Source organism: Danio rerio, chromosome 8 (assembly GCF_052040795.2).
Source record: "Danio rerio strain M-AB ecotype USA chromosome 8, GRCz13ab, whole genome shotgun sequence".
In the NCBI taxonomy this organism is placed as follows: Eukaryota; Metazoa; Chordata; class Actinopteri; order Cypriniformes; family Danionidae; genus Danio; species Danio rerio.
Window position 1 is genome coordinate 26,769,960 of NC_141028.1, and position 25,995 is coordinate 26,795,954.

Here is a 25,995-nt window from a genome sequence, read left to right on the forward strand (position 1 = left end):
AATGTAAAAATATCTGTAACACGACTACTTTGAAAATTGTGCAGTCTGAACTCTGCATAAGTGTAAAGTTTGCAAAAATTGTGCCAAACGACAATGAAACGTAAATGCACTATATATCAATTTTTACATTTAATTTAAAAAGTTTTTTACACTTTTTTTATAATGAAAATGCAATTTAGAGATTATAATTCATGATTTAAAAATGCCAGGGAGATACAAAAATACCAAAGTAATGACATGAATATATAAAATAAAAATGTCACTATTGTCACTGACAGACTTCTGTTCTGTATTTAGGAGCACTGCTGATTTTGGGTGGTCTAATGCTGAACCTGGTGGCTTCTGGGATGCTTCTGCGGCCCATTAACATTAGACATCCAGCTTCACCCATTTCAAACTCCACCATTCATAAGACTGAGAAAGATCCTCTCAAAAACAATATGAACGGCAACACGCCAGTAGCCAATGGCACTTCCAAATCAGACAGCTCACCCCCCATTCACAAAGACACACTTATAATAAAAAACCCCGTTCACGAGCAGAACTCTCTCCCTCACCTGGATCTCAAAAAACCCACCCAGAACGGAGTGAACGGAACGGACAGCAGCCAAACTAAAACTTCCCCCGAGATGAATGGGGTTTCTCCTGTGGATTCATTACTTGAGAACGGCAGAACAGAAAATGTGCCTGAAAACTCCCCAAAAGTGCTGGACTTCTCTCTGTTGAAGAACCCTTTCTTTTGCATCTACACCTGGTCGCTGGTCTTCAGTCAGCTGGCCTATTTCATCCCTTATTTTCACTTGTCTGCGAGAGCCCGGAATCTGGGAATCGACCCCATGGATGCTTCCTTCATCATCTCTGTGGCTGGTGAGTCTTATTATGGAACCCTAGAGTCATGTTTTTGCACCGTCATCCCTTTGAAATATTAAGTGCTTTTAGCAGAATTCATCTTGCATTAGTATGGAAATCATTTGTGATTACATTTAACAAGTAACCTATTTTGAGCGTGCTGTACTCAGACTCAGCATGTTTGTTAGTGTTGTCCTCTGTCTGCAAGCGTACACTAGTAATGCGTAACAGTAGAGGAAATCAATAAGCTGTAAGCCCTGCTGAGCTATGCTGTGGAAAATGGAAAGACGAAAGGCAGCATAATGACAGTCCTAGTGGACAGTCTGAAATAGATGCTGTTTTTTTCTGGTTTCATCAATGCTGTTTTCCAGGAAAGCCATTATGTTGTACCTAAGAGATGCACTACGGCCGTTGTGCTTCACAGCAAGATGTGATCTAAGATGGGCTTTAAAGGGTGGATGCAAAAACGCAGCCAAGTTCGCATTAATTATTTGTGGGCATTTTAAAATCTGCAGTGTTATGCAATGAGTGCTCTTACATAAAAAATGAACTTTGGCCCAGTGGCTAAAACTAGAGGGTGTCCCATCAATAATGCCCCACTGAATGAATGAGACGTTATTTATTTAAAAAATAATTATTAATTTTTTAAACCAAAAGATCAAATTATTAATGTATTATTTCTTTGTAGGCTTTAGAAACCCTTATGTGCGACACCAGTGTTTGTCATGTGAATTGCAGCCTGAAACTTATTGCTCGCTCTCGCTTGTGCACATGTAATGTACAAGAGAGAGACTCAGTGTTACTGATATGCTCATGTTCTTTGTTGTAAATACCATCCAAACACTTTCCACACTGCTGAGAACAACATTTAGATGAATACGTAATTGTGCTCCGTTAAGAAAATAAACAAAACAAATTGGCCGTGGCCTAAAATTAGAAGCAGTGTATAGAAATAAATTGCTGCAGATTTTACACTACTTGCTTACATCATTTATTGATTTGTTTGTTTACAGTTTCTCAAGTTTATTAACAAACAAATCAGAAAGTAACTGAAATTTTAGGTATAAACGGAAGGGTATAAACAGTGGTGAGACTTGAACTCCAAGTGAGCTGTACAAAACTGGACATTTTATTTATTTAATAAATACAAAATTTATGTATCCAACATGGGTGTCTTAAGTAGCAAAAATATACAGTTGAAGTCAGAATTATTAGCCCCCCTGAATTATTATCACCCCTGTTTATTTTTTCCCCAATTTCTGTTTAACGGAGGGAAGATTGTTTCAGCACATTTCTAAGCATAATAGTTTTAAAAACTTATTTCTATTAACTGATTTATTTTCTCTTTGTCATGATGACAGTAAATAATATTTTACTTGATATTTTTCAAGACACTTCTATACAGCTTAAAGTGACATTTAAAGGGTTCACTAGGTTAATAAGGTGGACTAGGCAGGTTAGGGTAATTAGGCAAGTTATTGTAAAACGATGGTTTGTTCTGAAGATTATGGAAAAAAAAAAGCTTAAAGGGGCTAATATTTTTGTCCCGAAAATGGATTTTAAAAAAATTAAAAACTGCTTTTATTCTAGGCGAAATAAAACAATTAAGACTTTCTCCAGAAGAAAAAATATTATCAGACATACTGTGAAAATTTTCTTTCTCTGTTAAAATCGTTTGGGAAATATTTAAAAGAGAAAAAAAAATCAAAAGGGGGCAAACTGTACCTTGTATGCGTTGTGTCATCACTTATAAGGCAAGTTATATCTCTCCGACCCCTCATTTGGGATGTTTTTCATGAACTGGCGCCCATGACAAACTAATTGAATAGCCCTGGTCTACACCTACCCCAACCCTAAACCCAGCCTCACAGTAACCTGTTGTGTATCAATAACGTCTACACCTGCTCCAACCCTAAACCCAACCTCACAGTAACTTCTTGTGTTTTATTAGATTAGATTAGATTCAACTTTATTGTCATTACACATGTACAAGTACAATGCAACAAAATGCAGTTTAGGTCTAACCAGCAGTGCAATAGCAGCAAGTGCAGGATACAGGAATAAGTTATAAAGTGCAGTTAAAGAAAACTATGGTGATATTTACAGATGGGATGGATGTACTATGAACATTATATACAGGTTGGATAAGCTATGAACAGATTTACAATATTTTTAACGTCTACACCTAACCCAACCCTTAACCAAACCTCACAGTAACCTCTTGTGTTTCAATAACCTAAACCCAGCCCACTTGTGGCATCAGTCCCTCCCACTTTGAGGTCACCCCACCTACTTGCGGTGTAAATCCTCCCACTTGGAGGATACCTTGGATACCTAGTTGGGTTTGGATAGATTTAAATTCATTCTATTGTGATTACTACTTTAGTATGATTCATTTTAATAAGCGTGAACACCAAACAAGTGAAGTGAAAACCCTGTAATGAACTCTGATGTTGGTTAAATTAAATATGAATGCAACATGAACCAAAGACATCTATATAAACCAAAAACAGGTCATGATGTCATATATGACCATAAACAGGGCAGAGGATACTGGTTTTTATCATACAATTTAATACAGCTTTGGAAATGGGTGGCTGACATGGTAGCTCAGTGGTTAGCACTGTCATCTCACAGCAAGAAGGTCGCTGGTTTGAGTTCCGGCTGGGTCAGTTGGCATTTCTGTATGGAGTTTGCATGTTCTCCCTATATTTACAAGGGTTTCCTCCAGGTGCTGCTGTTTCCCCCACAGTCCAAAGACATGCAGTGTAGGTGAATTGAATAAACTAAATTGGCCATAGTGTATGTGTGTGTGTAGGTGTTTATGCTGCATGCTGTGGTATTTTTTGTAGATGTTTTCATTCACTTAGTGCTGTGTTGCACACTGCATGGAAGCTCATTTTCAAAAACCCATAATAGGGGATCTTTAAAAAGCTTAGCAAGAGAAATATTTTTCTTTGACCTCCAATGTTTTTTCACCACTAAGTCCTTTTAGGGGTCCATACAAGTGGATGATGGATTTCCGAGGTGCACTTTTTAGTGTTTACACACCACACGCAACATTGATAGCGTAGAAGAGTCCAAAAGTATGCAAATTGGGAAACACCTCAAACATTCCAAAGCTCCCCCTCCTCCTCCCACCTGCAGTCTGAGGGCTGTTTTCACATTGGTCAGAGTGAGCAGAAAACTAAAGCTCCGGCTCCTCGTGGCAGGTCACTCGCTGAGCCAAGTCGCTAAGCAACAGTCCAAGTAGCTGCCGTGAGGTTTGGTGCTTCTGTGCCCAGTTCTGAAGTGCCTGACATTGTGTTGCCGCCACTGAGGCAGCAATGTGGACAAAAGAGTGCGGGGAGACCAGCCAAACACGTTTTGTGTTTTAATGAGCTGGTAGCGATCGGACACGCATTTGGGCGCTCTGTACCTCAGTGAGGGCCTATTGTAGGTCTTTGATGTAGTGGGGACACTGCATTCGTCCAGTTCTTTTGTGTCCTCTGAGTGAAGTGCACAAAGACACAAACACCTGTCACATGCCCGATTACCCGGGTGGAAGTCCTCCTGTATTCTTCAGAGTTTTGTGGACCTCCATTTTCCTACTTTTTGTCACTGAGATTCATTGTGCAAACGCTTGACAGGAACAGCTGTAAACTCAATGGCCCTGCTGGGATTTAAACACACAAACAATGCAAAAAATGTCTTCGGGTCCAAGCGAGGCACACCAGGACGTCACCTTTAGTGGCGCACCGAGGACATGCAAACATCGAGCAGCTGTTTTGTCTTATGTCTGGCCAGCAATAAATGACCCCCACATGTGCATCAGTTCTACATGAGCCGGACACTATGAGGAGTCATGCTAACAGCTTTGTAAATCTATAGGACTTTATGAATGAATAACAGAGGAGATGTGATGGTATGTTTTGTGTTTCACCAGGCTGCACATGAGCAGTGAATGTCACATTCTGCATCTGTTGCGTATGTCTGAATATGCAATAGTGCTGCCTCAGGTCTTCTCCTGGACTTCTCAATAAAGCTTTGCTGCATATAGACACACAGTCAGAACTGCGGCACAGACAGCAAATACAAACCAGCACATCATGGTTGTGGCTGTTATCGTAGCAAATGTTCCTGTGCTGCCACTAAATTATAAATAGATTGCAGAGGCTTTATGTGAGGTAACTTTTGGATTTGCTTGAATTTACATGTTGCTAAAGTTATATTTAAACAGCCGGTCTTAGTGATTTGGAGGCTCTAAGTAACTCCAGGTATTGGGCCAAGCATTTTTGAATAATAAACTGCATGTTAAAAAGTGTGTGTGTGTGTGTGTGTGTGTGTGTGTGTGTGTGTGTGTGTGTGTGTGTGTGTGTGTGTGCGTGTGCGTGTGCGTGCCCTCCTGTTTATTTTTTATTTATTTTATTTTCTCAACATATTTCTAAACATAATAGTTTTAATAACTCATTTCTAATAACTGATTTATTTTATCTTTGCCATGATGATAGTAAATAATATTTTACTAGATATTTTTCAAGACACTTCTAAACAGCTTAAAGTGACATTTAAAGGCTTAATTAGGTAAGTTAGGGTAATTAGGCAATTATTATTTATTATTATTTTAAAAATTATTTATTTATTTTAAAAATATAGCTTAAAGGGGCTGATAATTTTGATTATTTTCATTAAAAACTGCTTTTATTCTAGCTAAAATAAAACAAATAAGACTTTTTTCCAAAAGAAAAAATATTATCAGACACACTGTGAAATTTCCTTTTTTTAACATCATCTCGGTAATATTTAAAAAAGAAAAACAAATTCAAAGAGGGGCTAATACTTCTGACTTGAACTGTATATAAAATATATTTTATATTTTTAATATTTAAATGAACCATTATCTTCCTAATGTAAAATTAAAAGCAATAAATGAACTAATAAAAAAAAAACAAGTTCACAAACTTTGCAGGGGTGTCCAAACTCGGTCCTAGAGGGCTGGTGTCAGATTTTAGCTCTAACTTGTCTCAAAAAACCTGCACAAATGTTTCTAGAAAGCCTAGTAAGAGCTTCATTAGCTAGCCCAGGTGTGTCTGACTGGGGCTGGAACTAAACTTTGCAGGACACTGGCTCTCTAGGACCAAGTTTGGGCACCCCGATGTACAGTTAATTAGCCATTTTTGTGATTAGATTTTAATAGTAATAACAATTTTCATAATTTTTCATATGAATTGAGTATTTGCTGAATGCGTGCCCGTTACTGTTCATTGGGAACAAGCCCATGATCTCTTAACATGCTCACAGCGCACATCATCTGACAGGTGTTTCGGCCAGACAGCAGCAAAAATAATTGGTCTATTTAAATTATTACATTTAAAACAGAGGAGAAGCAGATGGGTTTGACTGTACCAAGGAAATACCTCACACTTGCTGTGCTAAAACAATTGCCATCGACATGAAGAGGAATGATCAGCTTTTAAGGCTGCAGGTGTGACAGACGGCTATGTGGCACTATGCCGCCTTTGAGTGCTTTGAGGTGGGGGAGAAGACCGATGACATCACCTGCAGCTCATTGCGAAGAGTAATGCTAGGAATGTTACAGCACAAACATATGAGAGTCTCTAAAATTCTTCAGTAACTCCTAAAGCATTTGTTAGTTGGTTTTTTTGAAAATTTTGCGCTAGGGGGGCCTGAAAAGTCGCTAAGTTGGCAACAATGGTTGGCAGTAACGTTAGTGTCTTTGATTGAAGCGCTCACACCTCGCACATGTGCAGTGCGGACAGAATGTTCCATTATTCATGGAGGCCTCCCGATTTTGAAAATAAGTAATAACATTCAAATCTTAACAGTTCTAGACAGATTTTACAACATATGGAAGAAAATGTATAAAAGAGCTATATGATTAATAAAGGGTTCTTGGCATTGGTCGGGCACCCTAATTTCCCGGGGTCCTAAGCGGCTGCTTAACTCGCTTATTGGTTAAGTCTGCCTCTGTTCATATTACCAGGCTGCATTTATTTGATCAAAAATACAGAAAAAGAGTAACACTGCAATATAGTTTATCAATGTAAAACTTCTCTGTTTAGAACATTTTAAAATGTTGTTCATTTTTGTGATGGCAAATCTAAATTTTTAGCATCGTAATTGCAGTTCTTACAGTCACACCATCAGTCAGAAAGTCATTCTAATATGCTGATTTGCTATTTCCACTGTTGATAACAAACTATTGTTTCAAATAAATTCTTCTCCTTTTCATTATTTCCTTTTGAGATAAAGCAGCCTTCTGTATAAATGTGTTGACTTTAATTATTAGATTGTTCATCCTTGTAAAGCGGCTTTAATAGTATAAAGCACTATAAAAAAGGTAACTTGACAAAACGTAATATAAAGGTAACTTGAAAAAACTTTATAAATTGTTATGTAAATAAACATGACTTGACTGGAAGCTGAAATTCAGTTTGTGTGCAAACATCTACATTGGTTTTATCAGATGAATATTAAACTGCTGTTTTCTCACTGTTGAAGTAGTTAGATATGGTTATTTTGTGATGGAGAAGTGCAAGCATTTGTATATTCATCTAAATGCCACTCTTCCTGCTAATATGAGGAAGAGGCACTAATTATTGTGCTCATTTATAAAGATGTACTCATTCATGAATGTTTTGCTAGTTGTGCTCAATCTACTACAGTTCTGCAACACTGTATACACTCGGTGCTCAGTTTTCAGTTCAACAGCTTTTCTCTGTGACAGGTATAACAGAGACGGTGGCTCAGCTTGCATCTGGCTGGGTGACGGACAGGAATCTGGTGCATAAATATCATTATCATAAAGCTTACCTGATTCTGTGCGGTGTGGTCAACCTTCTGTCTCCTCTGGCCACCTCGTACATCTTGCTCATGGTTTACGCTGTCTTTTTTGCCATCTTCTGTGGAGGGTACATGGCTCTCCTGCTTCCTGTACTGGTGAGTACTGAACATGAACCATTTTCACAATAAAGAAAATTCTTTCAGAGATCATGAAGAGTTAGAATATACAGATTCAGCACCCGTCAAACAGGATGCCAGTCAGGACCAAATGATGTGCTATAAAAAGTGATTAGTTGCTTTGCTTAAAAAAGTGAGTAAAACTTTCCTTTTAAAGAATCAAGTTGACTTAACTTAAAAAGCGAGTTAAGCGAGAGTAAACCCATTACTTTAAAAGCATCAAGTTGACTTCACTTAAAAAAGTGAGTAAATGTAAATGTGCACTTACTGCCTTTAAAGCATTGCCTTAACTTAAAGGCAAGACTTAAGACTAAACTTAAAGTGAGTAAATCCATTACTTTAAAAGTATCAAGTTGACTTCACTTAAAAAAGTGAGTAAACCCATTGCCTTTAAAGCATCAAGTTGACTTCACTTAAAAAAGTGAGTAAACCTATTGCCTTTAAAGCATCAAGTTGACCTAACTTAAAAAAGTGAGTAAACCTATTGCCTTTAAAGCATCAAGTTGACTTCACTTAAAAAAGTGAGTAAACCCATTGCCTTTAAAGCAGGGGTCACCAGTCTTGGTCCTAAAGGGCAGGTGTCCCTGCAGGGTTTTGCTCCAACTTGCCTCAACACACCTGTCTGATTGTTTCAAGTATACCTAGTAAGACCTTGATTAGCTTGTTCTGGTGTGTTTGATTATGGCTGGAGTTAAAATCTGCAGGACACCGGCGCTCCAGGACCGGGATTGGTGACCCCTGCTTTAAAGCATCAAGTTGACTTCACTTAAAAAAAAATGGTAAACTCTTTATTGTGAAATCATTACATTGACTGCACTTAAAAAAGTGAGTGCACATTTGCATTCTGGACCTGTTGCATATGTCTGAATATGCAATAGTGCTGCCTTAGGTCTTCTCCTGGACTGTTTAATAAAGCTCTGCAGCAAATAGACACACAGTCAGAACTGCGGCACAGACAGCAAATACAAACCAGCTCTGAACACTTTGTACAGCACATCATGGTTGTGGTTGTTATCAGAGCAAATGTTCCTGTGATGTCACTAAATTATAAATAGATTGAAGAGGCTTTACGTCAGATGTCAATTAAGTAAAAATAAACCTTATGATGTTTTTCATGTTACACTATTTACACCATCCTTCACACCAGTTTTGTGTTTCTGAGATTTGTATTATTGTTGATAGATGTCTCATATGCTTGCAAAGCTGCATTTATTTAATCAAAAATACAGGGAACAAGTAATTTTGCATAATAGTTTTTCAATGTAAAAATTCTCCATTAAATACATTAAAAATCTTTAAACCTGTTGCCTTTAAAGCGTCAAGTTGACAACTTGAAAAATGAGTTCACATTTACAATCTGGATCTGTTGCTTATGTCTGAATATTCTATAGTGCTGCCTCAGGTCTAACTCATTGGCTTGAAAGTGACAAGTGTGGACTCTCAGACTCAAGCATGGGTCAAATTTCAAAATAGGATTTGGACTTAACACAGGGTATTTCTTTTCACTTTCACTTTCTTCTTTTTATTTGTTTGAGACTGGCTCTTGATTACGTAACCAAGGGTAAAAATCTTTTTTGGGCGGTTCTCCTGAAATGGTGTGTACATGACCAGTGCAACATTTGAGTTTAATTTAACCCTTTTACAAGTAGATTGTAAAAATCTCAGCTATATTGAGTTATTTAGAATGCATAACTTTTATATTTCCATGGCAATGTGTCTGGTTTATGCCCATATATGCCATAGCCCCATGCACTGCAATGGAGATTAGAGCTGCTGGATTTATAGCACATCGCTAAGCAGAAGTTGCTGCACTTGTGCACTGTTAACTCGTTAACCTCAACAAACTCAGGATTTGTTTAGAGAAAAGATCAATGCAAAAATATATTAATTGCTTATTTTAGTGTTTCTTCAATCTATTTTCAGATATATTGATGATATGTTGATGTGGATTTCTAAGCATATTGAATAGTTTGGAAAGTGGAAACGTTTTATATTTGCTTTCAATTGCATACTTATTGAGACATGCAAAGGAGAAATTATTCTGCAAATGTCCCCTTCCTACACTACTTTTGGTCAATCTACATTTAACAGCCGCTTTATTAGGTACACCTGTCCAACTGCTTGTTAATACAAATTTCTAAACAGCCAATCACATGGCAGCAGCTTAATGCATTTAGGCATGTAGACATGGTCAAGACGATCTACTGCAGTTCAAATCAAGCATCAGAATGGGGAATTAAGTGACTTTGAACATGGCATGATTGGTGCCAGATCGGCTGGTCTGAGTATTTCAGAACCTGCTGATCTGCTGGGATTTTCATGCACAACCATATCTAGGGTTTACAGAGAATGGTCCGAAAAGAGAAAATATCCAGTGAGCTGCAGTTCTGTTGGCACTAATGCCTTGTTGATGCCAGAGATCAGAGGAGAATGGCCAGACTGGTTCAAGCTGATAGAAAGGCAACAGTAACTCAAAAAACCACTCGCTACAACCGAGGTATGCAGAAGAGCATCTCTAAATGCACAACATGTCAAAGTTTGAGGCAGATTGGCTACAGCAGCAGAAGACCACACCGGGTGCCACTCCTGTCAGCTAAGAACAGGAAACTGAGGCTACAATTGCACAGGCTCACCAAAATTGGACAATAGAAGATTGGAAAAATGTGGCCTGGTTTAATGAGCCTCAATTTCTGCTGTGACATTCGGATGGTAGGGTCAGAATTTGGTGTCAACTACATTAAAGCATGGATCTATCCTGTCTTGTATCAATGATTCAGGCTGGTGGTGGTGTAATGCTGTGGGGGATATTTTCTTGGCACACTTTGGTCCCATTAGTACCAATTGAGCATCGTGTCAACACCACAGCCTACCTGAGTATTGTTGCTGACCATGTCCATCCCTTTATGACCACTGTGTACCCATTTTCTGATGGCTACTTCCAGCAGGATAATTCCAGCCATGTCATAAAGCATGAATCATCTCAGACTAGTTTCTTGAACATGACAATGAGTTCACTGTACTTAAATGGCCTCCGCAGTCACCAGATCCCAATCTAATAGAGCACCTTTGTGATGTGGTGAAACGGGAGATTTACATCCTGGATATGCAGCTGACAAATCTACAGCAACTGCGTGATGCTATCATGTCAATATGGACCAAAATCTCTGAGGAATATCTCCAGTACCTTGTTGAATCTATGCCATAAAAGATTAAGACAGTTCAGAAGGCAAAAATAGGTCTAACCCGGTACTAGTAAGGTGTACCTAATAAATAAAATGGCTAGTGAGTTTTTGTTATATATAATATACCCATAACAAAAAAAAAAACTAATTTAAGCAGAGTGCAAATAGTGTTGTGTGCTGTTTACACAATAGGTGAAAATAGCAGTGTAAATAGGGTTAGATGTTATTTGCACACACTCCAAATAAGGAACAAGGAAACAATAACCTCAGTGTAGTGTACTATGTTGTGAAAACATTATCCAGTATATTCAGTGTACATGAGTCATGACTATCCTAACCTTACCATATCTAAATATTTAACCTGATGATTAGTAAAGGGTGAATGAATGTGTTTCTGGAGGTCCAGGAGGAAAACCGTGATTAAATGTGTTTTTAAACCCACTTTTAAAGAGTCATGATTGTTTTAGTTATTTTTTGATCTAATAAATATTTATTAATTGTTTACATTTGAATTATTTAATTTATTTTAGTTTTATTTTAAATAAATGTACCTTGGGCTTAAGAAGAAAGTGGATTAGGTAAAGTAGATAACCGATAACCTTTGGTTTGTCATGTCAAAAAGTAGAATAATTGTTTATCTTCTGTTTTTTTTTTTTTTGCAATTCTGTCTGGTTTCAGCAGTCAATGGCTGATTGAGCTAGTGTAAACAGCCTTTACCAATAAGATCACTTATTACAAAAAGAAACAGAATTTTCTCTGTTAATACACTCAAAAAAGACTTTTGCTGCTTGTTCAAGCTAATTATTTAAAACAAGTTGAAACAGCACAATTTGTAAGTTTTTTGCGTGATAGAGTAATTGTTTTATGTTCAATCCACTTAAATGTGTAAACATTATTAAGTTAACCTAATCAATTTGTTTTGGAACAACCTAAAAGAATTGTGTGGAATCCAGCATTTTTACAGTTTAGTTTTGGCACTAAGGGACTTTTCAAAGCTGCCAGATTTACCAGCAGTTTTAATATGTCCTAGGTGTCGTGACCCCAGCTGTGGTCATTAAAAATGCATGTGTGGAACATCAAGGTTTGAACACATAGTAATGCTGAGTACTGCTTCTTTCACTTTCATGTGCTCTTCTCTCTAGTATTGAGTTCATGTTCTGTAATACTGTGAAGGCCAGTGTAAGGAGAGAGGGATCGACAGGCAGACTGCTCCTCTGGAAGGAATCTTAGGTTTTACCTTTCAAATATTTTTACAACCTATGGAAACATTCTGAGTGAACCAGATAGACAGAGTTAGAGCTTAAAAAGCCCATGGGGGAAAACAGTGTGTTGACAACGCGCAACCGTATTTTAAATAGACACTGGTCAGGCAAAATGCAGCACAAAGTCATTGCTTGTTATTACTTGCAGATGTAAAATGCAATTCTTCTTGTCTATTAAGCATTTCAAATCATTTTCATTCTGCACTATGTTGGAAATGTTCAGGTCAAATGAAATATATACACCACTAGTCAAATGATTGTTTTTTTGTTTCATCAAATATTTAAAAATAAGTAAATTAAATAATAAAACTTTACTGTTCCGATCAAATATGACATTACAGTTTTATTTTTTTTACAAAAATTTTTGCATTTAAAAAATAATTGATGTTGTTATGGTGGCTTGAAAAAGCCAACATACTGTTAAACTCCATAAACCTAATATTCTTCTTTTCTGAGACTAATTTCTATATGCATCTCCTCCTAGACCATTCATACTCGACCACCAAACTAGCACCAAACCTCCAAACTGGTCTGAATCGGTCCGTTATATCTTTTCCAACTGATCCGACTTACGGTTTTCCGAAAACTGACCTAAAAAATTCGGAAAAGTCCCATTGACTTAACATTGGACCAAACTTTGTGACCTCATAACTTTTTGCCAGACTGTTAAACAGGCTTAGATTTGGGCTCATTTAACTCAGATTACTAATCTGCCAACTGGTGATGACCTTTCAACTTTTTAGCCACACCCTAGCAACCACTTACGGCACCTTAGCAAATTTCCCATAGACTTCCCATAGACTTTACATTGGACATACAAACAACTTACCAATCCATACCAGTAATATACTAATCCATACTAGAAACATACTAACAAACATACTAATCATACTAACAGCATGTTAATTCATAATAAATTCATGCTAAAAAACATTCATTCATTCATTTTCTTGTCGGCTTAGTCCCTTTATTATTCTGGGGTCACCACAGCGGAATGAACCGCCAACTTATCCAGCAAGTTTTTATGCAGCGGATGCCCTTCCAGCCGCAACCCATCACTGGGAAAATGCTAAAAACATGCTAGTGTATACTAGAAACATGCTAGCAACATGCCAATTCATACTAGAAACATGCTAATTTATGTTAGCAACTGCCTAGCAACCACTCAGAACAACTTAGCAACTGCCTAGCAACACCTTAGCAACCACTCAGAACACCCTAGCAAAGCCTTAGCAAGAAACATGCCAATCCATACTAGCAACATGTTAACATATATGTACTTATCTATCCCGACTGTTGCAAACCTCTTTAACTACTTCAATGATTTAAACTTTAAGGCAACTTCAAACTTTCAAACGAGGCTTTCTCAAGCCATCGTAAATTTAGTCTACAAACTTTAATTTCTAGTTGATTTATATCACTTATCAAATTACAATATAATTAATAAAGAAACATAGAATAATAACTATATCATTATATATTCTTTATATACTATATACTCTTTATATAGTTATTTGCATAGATATGTCCTAGAGAAACTATTTCTACATCTATTTACAATAAATTTAAAGAGATTGCTTATCAACCTCTAGTTAGAGAAGTCATAATCTGTCATTTGCCATCAAATGTCATCGATTTCCCCATCTGTGTTTTCTAGGTGGACTTGGTGGGAGCTGACAAGCTAAACAACTCGATGGGGTTCTCCATGTTTTTTGTGGGTCTTGGCTGTCTCACAGGTCCTCCTCTGGCAGGTATGTGGAGTTTGGATGAGCTCCATGACTAGATCATAGAAGCGATAAACATTACAGAGTGAACGCAGTCTTGATGTCTCATGAAAACAGCCAGCAGTCTTCAGGAAAGACTTGGCTTCAGGGACACTGAGGTCATCAGGTTCATATTTCTGTTTAACTGGGTTACAGATGGGAGACATGTTAACTCATCTAAAAATAGAGTTACCTGTTTGCTTATATTTAAAGCATTCTGCAGCAAACAAAACCACAGTCGCTTTACTGAATTCGTGATTTTGTGCTGAACAAACAGCTACTTTCAGGATTACTTTTAGACATTTGTTACTTGCTGCTATTTACTAATGACACGCAGTCATAAATACCAAAACAGAATCTCCTTATGCAGAGCAGCTCTAATGTGAGGTTCAGTTCTTGGAAATGCTAGTCTAGCAGAGGGGCCTCTTTAGGAAGGCGAGTACAGACCTTGCCCTGAACTCTGTTACAGTTATGCTAACTTGAACCATCTTGTCAGGGCCCCCTTCAACAATCCCCCGCCTCACAAAAATAATGAGCAGTAAGGCAAGCTAAACTGATTTTTCTATCCTACCCAAGGCCTTTCCGGACGTGACCCAGTGCTTCTTGCGTTGTAAAAACAAGCTGTCATTTTGAAAGTGTGTGCAGTCAGAAAACAGGTGTGGGCAGATTTTTAGGGGTGGAGAGCGTAGAAAGATTTCTCCATCTGTCCATCATTTTAAAGATGTCTTGTAATGGTTTTTACACTCTTACCTTCATTTAATGCGCAATGTTGCTTAGCATAAAAAGGTTCCCTACATAGGGAGTTATTTTATATGTGAGTAAACTGTTTCTGAGCTCCCTCAAATGCATAGTCTTAAAGGGATAGTTCACATTGAACTGAAAATTCTGTCATTATTTACTCACCCTTGACTTGTTCCAAACCTGTCTGAGATTCTTTCTTCCTTTGAACATGAAAGTATTGACATAGTACTTGATTAATTGAAGTCAATGCTTGCAGGTTTCCAGCTTTCTTCAAAATACCTTCACTTGAGTTTAACAGAAACTCATGAAGTTTTGTAACCACTTGCGGGTGAGTAAATAGTGAATAACAGTGAGTTTCTAGGGGTGAACTGTCCCTTTAAGTTTTCCTCCTGGAATGTGAACATTCAAAAATATTGCAAATCTAAATACGTCCTGCCCAAGGGGATGAGGCCTGGCTGAGGTGATTAGTTGTCAGTGTGTTTAAGTGTTAACAGACATAAACAACATTATGAGAAGTGCATTTCTCTGACCTTTTTGACAGAAAACCTGTCTATCCTCTCAGCAAACTGTATTTCAGAAGTTTAAACTTGCTCAAACTCTGATGCGGTTGCTCAACAACCCGATGGAACTATTCTAATGGGAACACACTCATAGTTTTAAATGGCCAGGCATTTAGAAGTAAAGAAATAGTTCACCCAAAAATACAAATTGGTGGTACGGGGGCTCAGTGCTTAGCTCTGTCACTTCACAGCAAGAAGGTCGCTGGTTGGCATTTCTGTGTGGAGTTTGCATGTTCTCCCCATGTTCGCGCTCACAGTTTAAAGACATGCACTATAGATGAATTGGGTAACCAAAATTGTCCATATTGTACGTGTGTGTGTGAATGGGTGTGTCCCAGTACTGGGTTGCAGCTAGAAGGGCATTCGCTGCGTAAAATATATGCTGCCTGCAATAGTTGGTGGTTCATTCTGCTGTGGCAGCCTCTGATAAATAAGGGAATAAGCTAAAAGGAAATTTATAAATGGAAATAAAAATGCTGTATAATTTACTAGTGCTAATGGGATTTTTTTTGGAACTTTCGAAAGTGCATTAATATGTCATAAAACTAACCCACGTGCCATTAAGGGGTTAATGCATTTCTTTTAAAACCAATGGACATGTTTTTGTAACAAATATATATATTTCTATATTTTAAATGATAAAATCTGACTTCAGGCAGCTGCCGACTGCGCATTCTTGACAACTTCTTGGCTGATCTCTGACTTTTGACCACGGCTAAGAGAAATGTAAAAAAAAATTGGGGTAACTTTCATTTTTGGTTGAACTAGAAAGAGAAGGCTGAAGAGTAAAAAAAGTATAATTTTTGTTTTATTTGTTTACTTTCTTCATTGACCTCTAAAGTCACCATGAAATCAAATGTAATGCTGCAATGTTATTATAAATGTGTGCACAAATGTGAAACAGTTTATATATATATATATATATATATATATATATATATATAGTTGAAGTCAGAATTATTGGCCCCCCAGAATTTTTGGCCCCAAAGAATTTCCAGTTTCTGTTTAACGGAGAGATGGTTTTTTTCAACACATTTCTAAACTTAATCGTTTTAATTTTCTATGATGACAGTAAATAATGTTTGACTAGATATTTTTAAAGACACTGCTATACAGCTTAAAGTGACATTTAAAGGTTTAACTAGGTTAATTAGGTTAAATAGACAGATTAGGGTAATTAGGCAAGTTATTGTATAATGATGGTTTGTTCTGTAGACTATCGAAAAAAGAAATAGCTTAAAGGGGCTAATCATTTTGATGCTAAAATGGTTTAAAGAAATTTAAAACTGCTTTTATTCTAGCCGAAATAAAACAAATAAGACTTTCTCCAGAAGAAAAAATATTATCAGACATACTGTGAAAATCCCCTTGCTCTGTTAAACATTATTTGGAAAATATAAAAAAAAATAATAATAATCAAAGCGGGGCTAATAATTCTGACTTCAACTGTATAAATAGAGTTCAGATGCTGTCTGAAATTGCCATCGAAAATGAACATTATTCTCATCCCCCTTTGTTTAGTAACATCACTTTTATGACAGAATAAGTCATTTTCCTGGGTTTTAAAGTGAAATATCTCAACATTAACAAACACACAGGAGCCTGATAAAAATGCTCATTTAAAAGGAAAATTTCAGATGGCATTTAGAGGTTTTTGCATCTAAACTCTTCATATATTCATTGGTGCATGCTAAATGGCATCCCTCCCAGTTATATAGAACATACAAACTATGTGTGGGTATTTAGTCAGAATCCATATTAGAAAAAACACCCAGGTGACCATCAGCTACTTCCACTGAAATTCTGAAACGTGGCCATTTTACTATCCCATGTGGTCACAGGAGAAAATTTATGAAAATAATGAAGCAATTAAACTAACAGGTTAAGTGGTAATAAAAACATGTTTTTTGTCTAAATTAATTTAATACTCATATTCATACCATATAACATACTTGTTTAACAGTTGTGCAGTTTAAGGTCACGCAGTGCACAAACACTTTTGGATGCACTTAATGTGTTTGTGCAATATTAATTATAATACAAAAAATCAACCTTTTGCAATGATGTCAATTTTCTGGTGTATACAGTCTTGACAATGCCACTCACATTATCTGAAAAAAGTATTTTTGTCAATCCTAGTTGTAAGAGCTTAAATAATAACCTGACTTCTAGTTGATTTGGAAAAGTGGCAGAAGGTAGATTTTTCCAAAGAATTGTCTGTTGTACTGCATCCCAATCATCACAAATACTGCAGAAGACCTATTGGAACCCGCATGGACACAAGATTTTCAAGAAATCAGTCAAGTTTGGTGAAGGAAAAATCATGGTTTATGGTTACACTCAGTATGAGGGTGTGCTAGAGATCTGCAGAGTGGATGGCAACTTTAACAGTCTGAGGTATCAAGACATTTGAGCGGCCGATTACACTACAAACCACAGGAAAGGGCCAATTCTTCAGCAGGATAGCGCTACTCATCATACTTCAGCCTCCACATTAAAGTTCCTGAAAGCAAAGAAGGTCAATGTGCTCCAAGATTGGCCAGCCCAGTCACCAGACATAAACATTATTGAGCATATCTGGGTAAGATGAATGAGCGAGCATTGACGATGAATCCAAATAATCCTGATGATCTCTGGAAGTCCTGCAAGAACGCTTCTTTGCCATTCCAGATTACTCAAATAACTTATTAATAAATAATATAATATTAATAGAGTCACTCCAGAGATGGATGGATGCAGTCCTCCAAGCTCATGGGAGTCATACACAATGTTAGTTATTTTTCCACTGCACCATGACTTTATATTCTATGCTGTACATTATTTCTGTTAAGGGACAAGACTATTGTCTAATCAAAGTCAGACCTTACTGTCCTAATTAAATAATTGAAAATCAGTTGGCGTTTCTGTGTGGAGTTTGCATGTTCTCCCTGTGTACGTGTGAGTTTCCTCCGGTTGCTCTGGTTTCCCCCACAGTCTAAAGACATGCAGTACAGGTGAATTGGGTAGGCTAAATTGTCCGTAGTGTATGAGTGTATGAGTGTGTGTGTGTGTGGATGTTTCCTAGAGATGAGTTGCGGCTGGAAGGGCATCCGCTGCGTAAAAATGTGCTGGATAAGTTGCCGGTTCATTTCACTGTGGCGACCCCGGATTAATAAAGGGACTAAGCTGAGAAGAAAATTAATGAAAATCAGTCATGATCATATTTTATTTTGGTAAAATAAGCATAATCCAGAGGCCTTTGCCTTTAAAATAAGCCACTTCTGATACCAAATGATCAACTAGAAGTCAAGTTATTTTTTTTTTTCTAAATCTTGGATAGGCAACAAGTCTTTAGTCAGGTAGTGTATATAAACCAATAGCAAACAACAATAACAATCCAATCCCGTTCTGCATCTGTTCCTCATTGAAGAGCCTGTTCACTCAGATGTGTCAAAATATCTGTTCCAATTATCTAGATAATTATCTTCTCTATTTCATGACAGATAGAGCAATTTTTCTCAATTTGGCATCACTTTAATATGTCTAACGTTTTGCATTATGTCCCAAAGGCTTCCTATACGACTACACTCAGACGTACGACTGCTCCTTCTACCTGGCAGGTGTGTGTTACCTCTTATCATCGATTTCTCTGTTCCTCGAGCCTCTGGCGAGGCGCTGGCAGGCCCGAAAGGAACGGCTTGAGACGCTAAACCAGGAGTTGATGTGGAGTAATGGTTGTTTCTGTCCGGCACCTCAGAGGAACGGTGTTGTATAATAAAGGAATAAACTCACAACCGTTTCACCTTTCATCACGTCATGTGGTTCAGTCTCGGAAGAGGAGCTGACCTGAACATTTGGCGGGACCACACTACGGCAAGCAAATCAGTGTTCATTTGAATTCAGAGACCAATAAATGCTTGAGGACACCACAATGCAAACTATTTCGTTAGTGGACGAGGGAGAATGGATTTTGTTGATTTTAATGAACAAACATGTGCTTCCCTCACCCTCGCACAACAAATTTATGTTTTGTCGCACCATTTCTAAGCAAATTACGACAGTGGATTATTTCAAACGAAAGACACGCAAACACATCCACTGTCACTCACTCAAATTTAACTTTTTTTGTCAAATGGCGATGGGTTCATGCACAATAAGCAGGTCTTCCGTGTGAGAGCGCTTCCTCCGTGAGCAGAGCACATGTTTTGAGCCTTTAATATTCGTTTGTGTGATTTATCAGTTGTCATGAAGCTGTGCAAAGACCTGCATAAGGGCACAATGATTGACCTCGTCGTTTTCGTTTAGTCGTTGGTGTACCAATTGGACTATTTCGGACCAGAATAGCCTATTCTCGACATGGACGACTTTTTTTTCTTCTCCTTGCTGGTGCCAAATCATTCATTCACTACTGACAACAACCAAGAGATTTTCTGGAACAAACCGCTGCATGAATACAAGTGCATATTTTGCTGATGCTAAAAAATGAGGTCAGTTGGCTTGTCAATTCATGCGTTGTCCAAGAGGCCCAGACGGTGAACATTTCAAATAGAGTTTCTCTAAAGTGCAAATCCTTTATATTTTTGTGTTATTTTATTGCTGAGATTCACCAGTGCACAGTTTATGGCCACTTACTGCCTTTGTACACAATGACCGCTAAATATCATGTGATGAGAGCCAAAGATGCAATGGAAATACAATGTATCGATCTATGCATTTGACAGTCCTCGGTATTTTCTGTTCAGTGTGCGCTGTTGCCCTCTAGAGGCGTTAGCCATGTACTACTGCTGGAATGTTGGATCAATTAACAGGCTATCCATGTTCTGGAATGTCCGATTCTTTTCTTTCGTCAGTCAAGTAATGATCAACAGAGCATTTCCTAATAGGAATGAGCAAGACACGCACAATTACAATTGATTTAAAGGGATAGTTCACAAAGAAATGAACATTTCCTCACTATTTACGCACACTCAAAACCTACTTTATGAACACAAGATATTCTGAAGAAAGCTGGGAAAAGCAAACAGACAATTATTGTAATTGAATGTAAAATGGATGAGTAAATGATTTATATTTTTGGGTGAACTATCCCTTTAATAATAAGCACTTCATAATGTAACATTACGCCATTCTCTCGACTTATTATTGTTGCCAATTAGACAACACCAGCTATACTGTACTGTTAGTGATTTAGCGTTGGGATTATTACCCTCGCTTTTTATTTCACTTTTCCTTAGGTTTTTTTTAAGGATTATATTTTGTTCATGTTGTTGCCTTAACTCACTACTGTTAAGATTTACATGACTGCAAATTAAAGCCAGCAGTAAACTTAAAAGCCACTGGGTTTCCTGTTTGTTGAAAGACGCACAGGGTTTCTAATAGAAATCATTAGGAATATATTAAATAATTCATCTTCAAATCATTCAATCATTTTCTTTCGGCTTAGTCCCTTTATTTATTAGGGGTCGCTAAAAGTGAAATGAACCGCCAACTTATCCATCTTATGTTTTACACAGTGGATGCTCAACCCAGCACTAGGAAACACCCATATCGTATTCACACACATACAGTACGGGCAATTTAGCTGATTCAATTCACATTTAGCGCATGTTTTTTTTTTACTGTGGAAAAACCAGAGCACCTGGACGAAACCAACACAAACTTGGGAGAACATGCAAACTCCACACAGAAATGCCAACTGGCCCAGTTGGGGCTTGAATCAGCGAATTTCTTGCTGTGAAGCCACAAATCAAATCTTGATTATAATTTATTTTAATTATTATTAAATTGAACAAAGTTTGACTGCACATGTAACATCAAAATCAGACACAAACTGGTGTGAAAAATATCTTTATTGAGCAAACTGAATATAGTACACACATTTCCAGACATTCATTTAATATGACAATATATTACACACTAGTTATTACAAGAAATCAGCTTTCAGGGGAATTACTGTGACCTTTGTTTCTAAAAAGTATGTGCAAAAAAATAAGTACTTACAAAATAGTGTCTTCAAGGCTCAAATTTCTGTTTTACCACTGATGGGTACCCACAATGCAACACTGCTGTTCTCTGAACACCAAAAACACAGAATATAAAACAAGTATTAATTGCATGTGTTACAAACACTTGTTTATTTAAAGTAATCAAAGATCTCTGACAGTGAATCAATAACAAACCACTTAGTTTGATCTGAAGACGTCCAGCATTCAGCTCTGTCCTCCTGGAAGTAGTTCAGATCAGCACATTGGTTAAATAATATCAACATATATTCTTGCTAGAGAGGATCTTAAAATGAAGAAACTGGTCGATTTTTGAGTTTGAAGATCATCAAGCATCACTTTTAAAGGGACAGTTCACCCAAAAAATACAATTTACTCATATTAAATTTTTTTGGCTTAGTCCCTTTATTAATCAGGGGTTGCCACAGTGGAATGAACTGCCAACTCATCCAGGATATTTTTTACGCATTGGATGCACTTCCAGCTGCAACCCATCACTGGGAAACACCCATACACTCTCATTCACCCACACTACGGATTATTTATCTTATTCAATTCACTTTTATCTGCATGTCTTTGGACATGCAAACTCCACACAGAAATGCCAACTGACCCAGCCTAGGCTCAAACCAGCGACCTTCTTGCTGATTATGAGTTTCTTTCTGCTGTTGAACACAAAGGCACATATTTTGAAGAACGCTGAAAACCTGTAACCATCGATTTCCATAGTAGGAACACAAATACTATGGAAGTCAATAGTTAAAAGTTTTAAACATTTTTAACAGAAACGCATTAACAAACGTGTGAGTAAATTATGTCAAAACAATCACTTTTGGGTAAACTATCCCTTGAAACATCTGTCAAATTTGTTAGTACAAAGTATAGTAGTAGAATGAACTCTGTAACGCCTGCATTCAGTTACGTCTCCATTGCAAGTAGTGAGATCATTCATAATGTGATCAGAGGAAAGAGAAAGCCTCTTGTTGAGGTCTGAAATAGCTTATAGTCATCATGTGGTAGCTTATGAAGAGAACTAAGCTACAACCAGGAACAATGAGCTAATGTTTTTGGACTGTTGGATTTAACATGGACTTTTCATTAGTTGGAAAAGCGGGGGGGCTGGGGCAGCTGGAACCTCATAAAGAGATTATGTAAATGAGGCAAGAGGAGGGGCTTCAGAGTTACCGTGGAGATCTATGGTTACCTAGTTACCAGGCCCGATCCATAGCATCAGGAGACAAGCTGGTCATTGAGAACTGTGATGAAGACAGAAGAGAAAGCATAAAGCATGCCACGTTCATGGATTCTGTCGAAGTGTAACAAACTGAAAAAAAAAGTTTTGCAGAAATTGAAAGGATAGTTCCACACCAAAAATGAACATTTATTCAAAATGTATGCACCATCAAGTGGTTTCAAACCTTTACGGGTTTCTTTCTTCTGTTGAACACGAAGATATTTTGAAAAAAGCTGAAAACCTGTGACCATCGATTTACATAGTAGGAAATACAAATACTATGGAAGTCAATGGTTACAGGTTTCCAACATTCATATCAAAATATCTTAATTTGCGTGTAACAGAAGAAAGAAACTCATAAAGGTTTGAAACAAGTCTTGGGTGAGTAAAAGATGACTGGTTTTTCATTTTTGTGTAAACCGTCCCTTTAATTATTCTATTTGTTAATGCAAATTACTTTTTCATGTGATGAAGGTCAGATTACATTAAAGTAAATTTTCTATAGGGTTAATAATTACTGCTCTATTTCAGGTGCCTTGGATCATAAAAGAGGCAATTTAAAAGGCTAGTTCACACAACAAACAAAAAATACCCTGACAATTTACTCAAGTGGTTATAAACTTGTATTTATGAATTGAACTGAATTTCTTTCTCCTGTTCAACACAACACAATATATTCAGAAGAAAGTTGGAAAAAAACTCATTGACATCCATGGTAGGAAAAATAACAAAACAAAAAACTTTTGATTGTGAACTATCGCTTTAATTCCTTTATTTTATTTGTTAATGCAAATTAATTTTAATGTTAGCCAATATCAAAACTATTTTTGTTAGCAAAGGTAAGTAGTTGTGTGTAGATGGGACTTTATCTGTATATGTTAAAGCTGTTTGATTTTGAAGGCTTCTTCCTTCAGAGGTTGCATTTGTCAAACATCAAGGTAGTAGTAATACTAATTTATAACAGTATTATTATAAAATCGAGATTTTTTTCATTACATGTTATTCATTGTTATTCTTATTTATTTAAGTATGATTGTTGCTTGTTTTAACACAGAAATGTCAGTGCAACAAAAAGGCCTAAAGCCTTCCATAAATATTACAGGCACTAATAATAATAATTGGGTGTGTGTGTGTGTGTGTGTGAAAAAAGGATAAATTCATGTTTGTACACTCAAAGAAAAAAAGTTAAAGGCTGTCACTGTTGGTGGTCTCTAATTTACAAAAGCTAAAATGTAAATTAAAGGGATGGTTCACTCAAAACTGAGAATTATTTACTCACCACTTGTCACTAACCTTTATGACTTTCTTTCTTCTACTGAACATAAAAGTAGTAATTTTGAAACTGGTAACCATTGACCTTCGTAGTTTGTTTTTTTCCTATTATGGTTGTCAATGATTACCAGTTTATAACATTTTTCAAACTATCTTCTTTTGAGTTTAACAGGAAAAAGAAACTCATAAACATTTGAAAACACTTGAGTTTGAGTAATCAGTGACTAAATTTCCATAATTGCGTGAACTACTCATTTCAATGAGGTCAGCTGAATGTAAATGTCTAAGAAGCAAACTGTTCCTGAATGTTAGTAATAGTTTTACAGCTAGATTGTAATCTCTGTTACTTTGTAATTATTTTACACAACAATGGACTTGCTCTAAAACACCATCATTTTAATATTACTGATACTGCACCATCCAGTCGCAGTGCTGTGTTGCTTTTCACTCAGTAATTTATGGTTTTCTTTTGTAAATATTGATTTTTGAATCAAGGTATGTTTATTTGGGATGAAAATTGTCTAATTTGTTTATTTCTGCTGTTGTTGAAAAAGATTCATTTCATTCAAGTTTATGCTTAATGCCAGAACTTATATCTTCCAGTTCACTCAAAAAGAAAAAAACAGATACCTACCGATGGAACATAATTTGTCATACCCCTGTGACATATTTGTTCCTGTTTTAAACATAAACTCACTAAATTGTTCAATTTTATTGAAAACAAAACTAAATTTATCACAAATGTTTAAAAATGTGATTTTAACACATGAAGCTCTAATAACGTTCAAGTAAATATTTTACAGGGTTAAGAATTACTGCTCTAATTTAAGGGGCCTTGGATTGTGAAATTTCAATTTAAAGAGATAATTCACGCAAAAATTTAAAATACCCTAATAATTTACTCAAGTGGTTATAAACTTTTTTGAATTTCTTTCCCGTTCAACACAAAACAATATATTCTGAAGAATGTTGGGAAAAAAAAGTCATTGACATCCATGGCAGATCCAAAAAATATTAAGAAAGTCAATGGAATTTTCATTTTTAGGTGAACTACCACTTTTTAAGATGCACATACCCTTTGTATCGTTTTACTGACAACCTTTTAGCTGACTGTAAATCTAGGTTCTATTCATATTCAAAAACAAATCTGTAAGAAACCTCACGTTTATCTTAGATTATCTTCATAAATGCTACTTATAAATCATATTTAAGATAGTTCAGGCGGTACAAAATTGAGCTGTAGCCTGTTAAGTTCTTAAGAATCCATTAACTACATTACTTTGAAAATACATACAGGAGAAAGTTGCCATGGGAATAAATTAAAGGATAGGCTAATTAAAGGCTTCACATATTAAAAGTGAATTTGGTCAAGTTTTAAATTACTCTCAGAAATAAAGGTACATAAGCTGTCACTGGGGTGGTACTTTTTCAAAAGGTACACATTTGTCTATATTAATACCTCAAGGGTATATATCAGTACCTAAAAAAAAGTGTAAGAGGTACACTTTTGTACTTTTTAGGTACTAATATTAACCCTTGAGGTATTAATATGGAAAAATGTGTACCTTTTGAAAAGGTACCACCCCAGTGATAGCTAAATACCTCAAGGGTACATATTAGTACCTAAAAAAAGTGTAAGAGGTACACTTTGGTACTTTTTAGGTACTAATATTAACACTTGAGGTATTAATATGGACAATCTGTACCTTTTGAAAAGGTACCACCCCAGTGATAGCTCACATACCCTTATTTCTGTGAGTGTTGAAATGCAGAGTTTGGTTGTTGTGTTGTTAAATGTACATTTCATCCATTGTGGTCATTTTAGATCACATTAGATGTACATTACAATGTAAAAGCATGCAACTTTAAATATTTTGATTTATTATAAGTGTCAAGTTATTAATTTATGGTACTTTCATATTTTGGATTATGAGTTAAATTAATTTGCTAATCTAAGAAATGTGTGAATATGTAAAATTTTAGACTATTTCAATATAGTTTTTGTTTTGTTCACAGGACAGTTCACCCAAAAATAATGCTGTCATTTGTTTGCCCTAATGTTGTTGCAAAACAGTCAAGATATTTTTGTTAGTTTTATCAGACACAAGATTATGAAAAGTAACATTAAATCTTAAATTAATGTATCCAAATTTTAAGTCAACTGCATCCTAAACATAATTATTTTCTTAAA

The 25,995-nt window shown here is 36.4% G+C and overlaps 1 protein-coding gene and 1 long non-coding RNA gene across 4 annotated transcripts in view; one reads left to right on the top strand and one right to left on the bottom strand.

Annotated features, from left to right (window-relative positions):
- Positions 1-20,628, top strand: part of slc16a4 (solute carrier family 16 member 4) — a 34,881-nt gene extending 14,253 nt beyond the window's left edge. For 2 of the 3 annotated variants that reach the window (XM_087263702.1, XM_087263703.1), the window contains 4 exons: positions 298-867; positions 7,577-7,788; positions 13,911-14,004; positions 18,866-20,628. In XM_087263702.1, coding sequence (XP_087119828.1) covers positions 298-867; positions 7,577-7,788; positions 13,911-14,004; positions 18,866-19,071 — 1,082 coding nt within the window. In that variant the 3' untranslated portion in view covers positions 19,072-20,628. The remainder of the gene's footprint in view (positions 1-297; positions 868-7,576; positions 7,789-13,910; positions 14,005-18,865) is intronic. The other variant, NM_001080599.2, reaches the window with a different exon arrangement.
- Positions 20,629-21,127: 499 nt separating this feature from the next.
- On the bottom strand, positions 21,128-25,198 carry LOC101884680 (uncharacterized). Its single transcript, XR_015497959.1, has 2 exons — positions 21,476-25,198; positions 21,128-21,368 (listed from the first exon to the last, which is right to left on the bottom strand). It is a non-coding gene; the product is annotated as an uncharacterized LOC101884680 (long non-coding RNA).
- Between the last annotated feature and the right edge of the window lie 797 nt (positions 25,199-25,995).